Here is an 11,467-nt window from a genome sequence, read left to right on the forward strand (position 1 = left end):
CCGAGACAAAAATAATTTATTTATATTGAAAGTATTTGTTGTCTTGATAAAATATAATTGTTGAGTTTTGATTTGATGTGGTATTTAATGCCTTGGTTTTCGTAATGCACTTTTCTGAAAGTATGTGATTTGACACGAGATGCCTATCTGAACCGTTAGATCAAATATTTTTGAATAATTTTGTTGATCAGAACGTTTCAAATTCTAGGGTTCTCGTGGGTTATAAATAGGTTCCCCTTTGAACCTTTTTATGATTGTGAAACCTTTCGCTTTTTTAAGCCAGAAGCTCATTTTCCATCATCAGTTGATTTTGGCAAAGGTAATGTCTCTTTCAAGCCTTTCTGCTAGTGATGATTGTTCGAGCGCGGGTGGGGAATCAACTGGGCGAGTGGTTCGGGCAGAGGATCATCCAGACTCAAAGTCTTCATCTGCTACCCCTTCTTGCATGAATGACTCTAATGCAGCCCCTACTGTTGATGTTTCTCAAGAAACTGATTTGATGTCGGCTCGGAAAAACCTTCGTCCAGGTTATCAGTGGGTTAACCCTAGAGTTCGGGAATATTTTTCGAAGTATCGTTCTGCTATGGAACTGCGTAATTTTCTTTCTCATTCTCAGATATATTATTCTGATATTGAGAACGATATTATTTCTTTTCGGCGTGTTGGAGATGCTGATAACGTTTGCCATGGCCGAGAAGATGATAGCTATGAGTTTTTCTATTTTTATGCTTGCTTTTTTAGAGACCTTCACATTCGATTGCCTTTGAATAACTTTCAAATAGGCGTACTTAATTTTCTTAATGTTGCCCCTACTCAGCTTCACCCTAACGGGTGGGCTGCCATGCAAGCTTTTAGTATTTTGTGTAAATTACTGTCGCTTTCTCCTAGTCCTGCTTCGTTCTTGTATTATTATTGTTCTCGGCCTGGTAAACGATCAGGGTGGCTTTCTCTTATTAGCAAATCCAACGTTTGCTTCCTTAAACCTTTTACGTCATCATATAAGGAATTTAAGGGAGGTTTTTTCAAAATTCTGGTAGAGCCGATAGGGAAAGAATATTTTTTCAATGGAGAGTCTCCAAAATTTCCTCTTTACTGGACAAGGGATCCCGTTAAGTTCAATTCAATATCTTTTCACTCAATGGGGGCGGCCGACTGGTATGTTATTGAAGTTTTCAGTCACCTCTCGCACCAAATTCCCACTCGCGCCTTGCTAAAATTGTATACTTCGTCCCATCCACAAGAAGATCTTATTGGTAGGTGGTTGTTCTTCATTTTCTTGTTTTATAGGATGTGTTTTTTAACTTTGCTAAGTTTTTTATTGATTTCCAGCTTTGATGGGAAGCACAAATCCAAAAGCTCGGTCTTATTTTTCGAAGCTTCTGAACAAAGTAGGTGATGTGACCCCTCGGCGTGAAAATGTGGTAAACCCTGTTGTTGAAATGGAAGAAGCGGGGCGTATTGCGCCTATTGAAGTGGTTGAAGTTGCACACAATGTGGAGGTTGTCGGGCCTTCGAAAAAATCAAAGAAACGAGATAGAAGCAACAAGAGATCGCACTCTTCTTCTCGGCGTCATCGTCGCGTTGAGAATGTGTCGTCTGAACCGCTGCCCGAAACCATTTTTTGTGCGTCAACTAAGTATGCAAAGTTTATCCAAACTTCTTTTGACGAATCATCTTATAATATGTTGAAAAGTATGGATGCTGCCTCATTAGCTGATTCCGTTATTGAATTGTCAAGTAGAAGTTTGTTGCTTGGAAAAATGTTGAAGGAGAAAAATGTAAATAGTGTGGCTTTATCTGAATTTGAAAAGTTGAAGACTGACCTTGCTGAATATAAGGAGAAAGCAAGCTCTTTGTTCGAGCAACTAGAAGAGATGAAGAAACAGAAAGGTGAACAAGAAGTTGCAAAGGAAGAGTTTAAAAAAGAAAACGTTGAGTTGAAGAATGAAAACTTGAAGTCTAATGAAGAAAACGCTCAACTACGTAAAGAGAATCAACTGCTGAATGAGAAGGTGTTAGCGTTATCGTCTACAAACGAAGCCGACAAGAAAGCCATCAAAGAAATGGATGAAGAGATAAGCCAGCTGAGGACCAACGTTTTTGAAGCCGAAAGCGCTACATTTGAACAACATCAACTTGGTTTTGAGAAAGCACTTCAGCAAGCAAAATATTTTTACAATATTCCACTTGACGAAGGCAACTTTGATGTTAAAAAGGATTTTTACAAGGGTGAATTGGTGCCGGCTAACGAAATCCCAGACACTGATGCTGAAGATGTGAATATTGAGAGCTAGATGGGCGTGGGTTTATCTGTCGAAAGTAGATTTATTTTGAACTATGAATCCATGTATGGATACTTTTTGATATGGTAATCCATGCCGAAAGTAGATTCGTTTTGCTAAATGTAATGTCTTTTTTGAGAACTTTAATACATATAGTTGGTTGGATTATCAATTGTCACGATTTTGTATTATTGATCGTATGCTACGTAATTGTCACGATTTTGTAAAATATCATGAATGGTGGATGCATAACGAAAATTCGGGTGAAATCATTCGAGACCGAGAGTTTGATGAATATATTTCTTTTCGGGTGGGCTTTCACTTAGAGTGAAATCATCCAAGACCGAAAGTTTGAGGAATATATGTCTTTTCGGGTGGGCTTTCACTTAGAGTGAAATCATCCAAGACCGAAAATTTGATGAATATATTTCTTTTCGGGTGGGCTTTCACTTAGAGTGAAATCATCCAAGACCGAAAATTTGATGAATATATTTCTTTTTGGGTCGTCTTTCACTTAGAGTGAAATCATCCAAGACCGAAAATTTGATGAATATATTTCTTTTCGGGTGGGCTTTCACTTAGAGTGAAATCATCCAAGACCGAAAGTTTGATGAATATGTGTCTGTTCGGGTGGGCTTGTGAAATCATCCAAGACCGAAAGTTATGTAAAGAAACAACACATTAATAATGGATAATGCTTCTCCTTGGATGGATAGATATATATACAGTCTTATTTGTACATCTGCAAATTCAACTAAAATAAAACTTTAAATGACTTGTATTCCATGTGCTTGGTACTATTTTTTCTTCTAAAGTTTCCAATCTGTATGCTCCATTGTGCAAATTTTCGAGTATTCTGAATGGACCTTCCCAGTTAGACGCCAATTTTCCATGTCGCGGATCTTTTCGGGCATTAGTGCGCATTCTCCATACTAAATCCCCCTCCTTAAAATTCCTGAATTTTACTTTCGCATTGAACCTTTTCATTGCTCTTCTTTTTACTGCTGCCTCTTTTATTTTCGCCCGCTCTCTAAGTTCTTCAATGAGATCTAGGTCGGTTCTTAAACATTCATTGTTTATGTTCCAGTCTTCTATTTGGCTTCGTAATGTTGGCTCGGTTACTTCTATAGGCAGCATTGCATCCGTTCCATAGGTGAGGTTGAAGGGTGTTTCGCCAGTTGAGGTTTGTGGCGTGCACCGATATGCCCATAATATTTCTGGTAATTTTTCTGCCCACAAACCCTTGGCGTCTCCTAACCTTTTTTTCAATTGTCCTAGGATAACTTTGTTAGCGGCCTCTGCCTGTCCATTTTTCTGTGGGTGTTCAACGGAGGTGCGGGTTGACTTGATTCCCAAATCTGCATAAAATTCCATAAGTTTTTTATCAATGAATTGCCGGCCATTATCGGTTATTATGGTGTGTGGGATTCCGAATCGACAGATTATATTTTTCCAAATGAATGTTTGGACTTGTTGAGCTGTTATCGTAGTCAGTGCTTCCGCTTCTATCCACTTGGTAAAATAATCTATAGCGACTATCATGAATTTGGTTTGTCCGCGGCCAAGTGGAAATGGGCCGAGGATATCAATACCCCATTTTGCAAACGGCCATGGAGAAAAAATTCCTTGTAACTCCTGTGCCGGTATATGATTTAAACTTCCAAACTCTTGACATTTTCTGCATGTTTTAACATAAATCTCACAGTCTTCTCGGAGTGTTGGCCAATAATATCCGGCTCTGCATACTTTGGTTGCCATTGTTCGAGCTCCACAATGTAACCCACATACTCCTTCGTGAAGCTCTTTTACCACATATTGGGCCTGCTCCTTGGAGAGACATTTTAACAGAGGTGTTGAATGGCCACGCTTGTAAAGCTGATCTCCAATTAATACAAAACTAGCTAATCTTTTGGATATTTTCGTATCTAATTGAATACCTTGTTCCTGATTCTTTATGGCTTCGGTGTATGTCTTTATCCACTCGTCCTTAGCGATGGTAATATTGGAACATTTCTCTACGCCGACCGATGGGTGACTAAGAGTTTGTTGTATGACGGAGTTGTGTTGGAGTGGCCGCTGTTGACTTGCTAGTTTGGATAAGGAGTCGGCTTTCATGTTTAGCTCTCTCGGAATATAATTTATTTCAGCTTGATTGAAGCATTGCATGATATTTAATACCTTATGATAATATTGCATCAGTAAGGGGTCTTTTACCTGATAGTCTCCTCGTACTTGTCCCACGGAAAGCTGGGAATCACTTTTACAAATGATATTTTCAACTCCCATGTCCCTTGCCAGTAGTAGTCCGGCAATAAGAGCTTCGTATTCGGCTTGGTTGTTAGATGTCCTGAACTCGAACCGCAATGCCATCTCAACTTGGAAGTTGTCTGGTCCTTCAAGGACTATTCCTGCCCCGCTTCCTTTTTTGCTTGACGCGCCGTCTACATACAACATCCATCGCTCCTGCTGCACTGTTGTCGGCATATGGATGATGAAATCCACAAGGGATTGGGCTTTGATTGGTCCTCTTGGTTCATACCGAATCCCATATTCTGAAAGTTCCATGGACCATGTGACCATTCTGCCGGCCAGCTCCGGTTTTCTTAAGATTTTTGATATTGGATAATCCGTCCTCACAATTATCTGATGATTCTGAAAGTATGGCCGAAGACGTCGTGCGGCGTATACCAGAGTTAAGGAAATTTTTTCCACCTTGGGATATCGGGTTTCAGCACTCTGGAGGGATCTACTTACAAAGTATATTGGTTTTTGATCTGGAGTTTCTTGGATTAACGCCGCTCCTATGGCTTGATTGGAAGTTGCGAGGTAGACTATGATGGGTTGGGTACAATCAGGCTTGACCAGGATTGGTGGTTGTGCCACCATGCTTTTGATTTGAGAGAAAGCTTGCTCGCAGTGGTCATTCCACTCGAAGGTTTCAGATTTCTTTAACAAATTTACTATTGGTTTGGTTTTTTCGGCTAGGACTGGTAAGAACCTTGACAATGAGTTTAGTTTCCCCACTAATCTTTGGACCTCTTTTAAATTTTTTGGTCTTCCCATTTGCATAATTGCTTCACATTTGTCAGGATTGGCTTCAATGCCTCTGTTGGTTAGCATAAAACCCAGAAATTTTCCACCTTTGACGCCAAACACGCATTTTTCTGGATTGAGGCGTAGATTGTACTCTCTTATGCGTGAAAACACCTCTTCAAGATTTTCTAAATGTTTCTCCACTTCGCTTGATTTCACAACCATATCGTCCACATATATTTCAATGATTCTTCCGATTTGATTTGTGAACACCTTATCCATCAGTCTTTGATACGTTGCCCCGGCATTTTTCAAACCGAAAGGCATGACTTTGTAACAATAATTCGTTGTATCTGTGGTGAAAGCTGTTTTTGACACGTCCGGGCCATACATTTGTATTTGGTTATACCCTGAGTATGCATCGAGAAAACTCATCATCTCCTGTCCCGACGCTCCATCCACCAATCGGTCTATGTTGGGTAATGGATATGTATCTTTCGGACAAGCCTTATTGAGGTCCGTATAGTCTGTACACATTCTCCACCTTCCGTTCGGTTTTTTTACGAGTACCACATTGGACAACCATGTTGTGTATTGAGCTTCCCGGATGAAACCAGCCTGCATTAGCTTCTCGGTCTCTGCTATTGCTGCTTGTCGTCTTTCCTCCCCCAACTTTCTTCGTTTCTGAGATACCGGTTTCGCTTCTCGGCAAATTTATGACAAATTATCCTCGGATCAATTCCAGGTATATCAGATGGCGTCCAGGCAAATAAGTCTTTGTTAGTACGTAACAATGTGATGAGTTTGTGTAACAAGTCTTCGGGTAGGCTGCCACTTATATAAGTGCATTGCTTCTCGTCCTGTCCGAGTATTACAGCCGTAGTCTCTTCTTTTGGTTCTAGTCTTTCATCATTGATTCTCGGATCTAGATCTGCCATCGCCACCATTCTTTCGGTATCTGTGTGTTCTTTCAGGTTCATCTTCAAACCTATTGCATAACATTCTCGAGCATCCCTTTGGTTAACATAAACAGTCGCGATCTCCCCCTTTTCGGTTGGGAATTTCATTGCTAAATGCGGGGTTGAGACTATTGCTCCCAACTCATTCAAAGAAGATCGTCCTAACAACACATTATAGGACGTGGAAGCATCTACCACCAAATATCTGATCTTGATCTTTTTGGTCTTAGTTCCTCTTCCAAAGGTAGTCATCAGGTCAATATATCCTTTCGTACTAACTCTTTCGTCTGAAAACCCGATGATTTGTTCTCGGAAAGGTACAATGTCTTCTTCTTTTAGATGTAATCTTTTGAAAGTATCCCAAAACAGAATATCCACTGAGCTCCCTTGATCGACCAAGGTTTTCATGATGGCGTATTCGGCTATTTCGACTGTTATTACCATGGGATCGTCATGGTCAGGATCAATGTCTTGAAAATCCTCGTCTGTAAAAAGCATTGGTGGCAAAGTTCTTTTTTTGAAGATGTGATTGATGGTCCTGATGCTTCTCCAATGTTGTTTTCTTGCTGATGACGACTCCTTTCCAGAGAAACCACCAGAAATAGTATTTATAAACCCCCTGACGGGTCTTCCCAAACTTCGTTCCCTGCTTCTTCTCATTGGTTGTGTGTTTTGGTAAACTCTGTTGTTTCGTTCTTCTGATCTCCCACTTCTTCTGCCATCTTTTTTATCTATTCTTTTTTCTCTTTCGACTCTCTCTACCCTTCTTTCTCCTGCTTCTATCCCTTGCACCCTTCTCCCCGGGCTCATCCTCAGTCTTACGTTTCCTCCTTGAACAAAGCGTTTTAATTGCCCTGCTTGAACCAACTCCTCTATTCTGTCTTTTAATCTGATACATTCCTCTGTATGATGGCCATGATTTTTATGATACTCACAATGTTTGGTACGGTCGGCATTTTCCGGTGTTCGTGCTTTCCTAGGTGGTGGTATAATTTCTGTGGACATGGCTTCTTGTAAGACCCTTGCTCTGTTCGTATTCAAGGGTGTGTATTGCTGGAATCTCCGGCTTCTGAATTCTTCCCTGGCTCTTCTAACCATAGGTCTACTTTCTTTCTCTGTTTGTTTTCTTTCACTTCCATCAATCCTCACGTGATTCCGAAACTCTCTCAGTTCTTCCATTTGCATGAACTTTGACGCTCGTTGTCTCAATTCGTCTAAGCTAGTCGCAGGTTTCTTGCACAAGCTGTCAGCAAACGGCCCCGGTTTTAATGCTGTTATCATATGGTGCATGGTGACTTCGGGGCTGAGATTTCGGATTCCTAGGGCAACTCTCCCGAAACGTTCCATGAACATCCTTAAGGACTCTCCGTTCTCCTGTCTTATGTTTACCAAAGCAATTGATGTTAAATGGTGAGGACGACTAGTTGCAAACTGAGCGCCAAACTTCTCTATCAGCGTATCAAAACAATCTATACTCAAAGGTGGGAGGCGTGTGAACCAGCTCAGCGCTGCCCCCTTCAGAGTCGTAGGAAACACTCTGCACATGATAGCATCATTCCATGTGTACAAGCTAATTTGAGTGGTATATATTGCGATGTGCTCATCGGGATCGATGCTCCCATCATATTTGTCAATGGTCAAATTCCTCCAATTGCGGGCAACGGGGTATCAACTATAACATCATAAAACGGATGTTTTCTAGAAGATGTTCCTGCCGAGACCCCAGAGTTCTCAAGCCATTTTTTTTTGGTTTGGGAACTTTCGTTGCGGTAAAGCCTTTCGTTCACTGGTGTTCCTAGTTGAACGGTTCCGAAGGATGTATTCAAAACCGTGTCTTCATGTATTTTTCTCCTCATGCGTGCATTTTCGGCTCTCAAGATACTTAACTCTTCTTCGTTACTCTTCTTTAGGGCCTCAAATTCTTTTTCTAGTTGAACCAACATTGTCATTGGTATGTTAGCATTATCTTCACGATCTCCACTCTGTTCCCCCTCTTGGCTCATCTTGCCTTCTACTTTTCCTTCTGACTAGTTCTCGGGCCCCACGGTGGGCGCCAAAATGTTCTTACAAAAAAGGGACCAAGAACACTCGAACCGAAACGATAAGATGGCCTCCTTCTTGATCTTCTGATTTCGGGCTATACTCTCGGTTTGCTATTGGGCTGGACTGCTTGTGTTCCTCTCGGCTGCTTCTTTCGGCTATTCCTTTCGGTTGATGTTCCTCACGAGTGGGGGGATGTACCTGCAAGTTGCTCCGATGCCAAAGTCAGAGACAATGTAATGGTTTTTTCAGATAAAACTAAGCTTACCTTTTTCTTGTGTTGACTTCCTATTTATAGGGTTTCGTTGATGGGCCTTCTACAGTACTTTTGGACTTTCTTCCCACACCTTTTTATTATTTTTACACCCCCTTGTGCAAGTTCCTTATATTATCCTTTTAGGTTTCGGTCCAGACCTTTCGGTTTTTGTTTAACACTTTGTTCATTGAACATGTAGTTCTCGCATATAGTTCTCGGCATGTAGTTTTTGTTTAACACTTTGTTCATTGAACATGTAGTTCTCGGCATATAGTTCTCGTTTTAGGCTACTAGTACAGTGATGAAAGAGACTTGGTTTATTAATTTTAAAGAACCTGGCACAAATATTTTATTGAGAACATGGAACAAATGACTCACCTATTATTTGTTTGCAACCTTCACGAGCATAAAATATTTTGAATTTTTAGATGATAATTTATTTTTACATCAGAGTTATCTTATTTAATGTAATCAGAATTATTTATGCCTCGTTCGGCATCAGAATTATCTTATTACTTTAATGTAATCCGAATTATTTATGCCTCGTTCGGCATCAAAATTATCTTATTACTAATGTAATCAGAATTATTTATGTCTCGTTCGGCATCAGAATTATTTATGCCTCGTCCGGCATAAATTCGATTTTTTGAATCCAACAAGTACTTGGGCAATGGACCCATACAATGACCCGACCAGAATAACTTTACCTGATGACGTGTACCCTAGTTTCTTCCAGCGTCTTCCCCAACACAAAACAGGCTACTAGAAATCAGCATTCTACTTCTTTTGCACCCTTCTCCCCGGGCTCATCCTCAGTCTTACGTTTCCTCCTTGAACAAAGCGTTTTAATTGCCCTGCTTGAACCAACTCCTCTATTCTGTCTTTTAATCTGATACATTCCTCTGTATGATGGCCATGATTTTTATGATACTCACAATGTTTGGTACGGTCGGCATTTTCCGGTGTTCGTGCTTTCCTAGGTGGTGGTATAATTTCTGTGGACATGGCTTCTTGTAAGACCCTTGCTCTGTTCGTATTCAAGGGTGTGTATTGCTGGAATCTCCGGCTTCTGAATTCTTCCCTGGCTCTTCTAACCATAGGTCTACTTTCTTTCTCTGTTTGTTTTCTTTCACTTCCATCAATCCTCACGTGATTCCGAAACTCTCTCAGTTCTTCCATTTGCATGAACTTTGACGCTCGTTGTCTCAATTCGTCTAAGCTAGTCGCAGGTTTCTTGCACAAGCTGTCAGCAAACGGCCCCGGTTTTAATGTTGTTATCATATGGTGCATGGTGACTTCGGGGCTGAGATTTCGGATTCCTAGGGCAACTCTCCCGAAACGTTCCATGAACATCCTTAAGGACTCTCCGTTCTCCTGTCTTATGTTTACCAAAGCAATTGATGTTAAATGGTGAGGACGACTAGTTGCAAACTGAGCGCCAAACTTCTCTATCAGCATATAAAACAATCTATACTCAAAGGTGGGAGGCGTGTGAACCAGCTCAGCGCTGCCCCCTTCAGAGTCGTAGGAAACACTCTGCACATGATAGCATCATTCCATGTGTACAAGCTAATTTGAGTGGTATATATTGCGATGTGCTCATCGGGATCGATGCTCCCATCATATTTGTCAATGGTCAAATTCCTCCAATTGCGGGCAACGGGGTATCAACTATAACATCATAAAACGGATGTTTTCTAGAAGATGTTCCTGCCGAGACCCCAGAGTTCTCAAGCCATTTTTTTTTGGTTTGGGAACTTTCGTTGCGGTAAAGCCTTTCGTTCACTGGTGTTCCTAGTTGAACGGTTCCGAAGGATGTATTCAAAACCGTGTCTTCATGTATTTTTCTCCTCATGCGTGCATTTTCGGCTCTCAAGATACTTAACTCTTCTTCGTTACTCTTCTTTAGGGCCTCAAATTCTTTTTCTAGTTGAACCAACATTGTCATTGGTATGTTAGCATTATCTTCACGATCTCCACTCTGTTCCCCCTCTTGGCTCATCTTGCCTTCTACTTTTCCTTCTGACTAGTTCTCGGGCCCCACGGTGGGCGCCAAAATGTTCTTACAAAAAAGGGACCAAGAACACTCGAACCGAAACGATAAGATGGCCTCCTTCTTGATCTTCTGATTTCGGGCTATACTCTCGGTTTGCTATTGGGCTGGACTGCTTGTGTTCCTCTCGGCTGCTTCTTTCGGCTATTCCTTTCGGTTGATGTTCCTCACGAGTGGGGGGATGTACCTGCAAGTTGCTCCGATGCCAAAGTCAGAGACAATGTAATGGTTTTTTCAGATAAAACTAAGCTTACCTTTTTCTTGTGTTGACTTCCTATTTATAGGGTTTCGTTGATGGGCCTTCTACAGTACTTTTGGACTTTCTTCCCACACCTTTTTATTATTTTTACACCCCCTTGTGCAAGTTCCTTATATTATCCTTTTAGGTTTCGGTCCAGACCTTTCGGTTTTTGTTTAACACTTTGTTCATTGAACATGTAGTTCTCGGCATATAGTTCTCGGCATGTAGTTTTTGTTTAACACTTTGTTCATTGAACATGTAGTTCTCGGCATATAGTTCTCAGTTTTAGGCTACTAGTACAGTGATGAAAGAGACTTGGTTTATTAATTTTAAAGAACCTGGCACAAATATTTTATTGAGAACATGGAACAAATGACTCACCTATTATTTGTTTGCAACCTTCACGAGCATAAAATATTTTGAATTTTTAGATGATAATTTATTTTTAATGAAACGGGTACCTTATCTTCATAAAAAAGATCAAAATATTTTATGATAAAATGTTATTTAGACAGAAATAGTTGAAAGATTAAAATTTTAAAAATTATAGAAGTAATTTTTTTACTTAAAATTATATTACTTTAAATTATACCTAAAAAGCTC

At 40.5% G+C, this 11,467-nt stretch overlaps 1 protein-coding gene across 1 annotated transcript; it reads right to left on the reverse strand.

Annotated features, from left to right (window-relative positions):
• Window positions 1-5,956: 5,956 nt before the first annotated feature.
• Window positions 5,957-7,819, reverse strand: LOC137817462 (uncharacterized). The gene has a single exon (XM_068620753.1). It carries the CDS (start codon window positions 7,817-7,819, stop codon window positions 5,957-5,959), a length of 1,863 nt encoding a protein of 620 aa, XP_068476854.1.
• Window positions 7,820-11,467: the final 3,648 nt, after the last annotated feature.

The sequence above is a fragment of the Phaseolus vulgaris genome, unplaced genomic scaffold, assembly GCF_000499845.2.
Source record: "Phaseolus vulgaris cultivar G19833 unplaced genomic scaffold, P. vulgaris v2.0 scaffold_73, whole genome shotgun sequence".
Taxonomy (NCBI): Eukaryota; Viridiplantae; Streptophyta; class Magnoliopsida; order Fabales; family Fabaceae; genus Phaseolus; species Phaseolus vulgaris.

Coding starts and splice junctions, on each gene's coding strand:
- LOC137817462 (XM_068620753.1), bottom strand. CDS start 7,819: ATGTGCAGAGTGTTTCCTACGACTCTGAAGGGGGCAGCGCTGAGCTGG.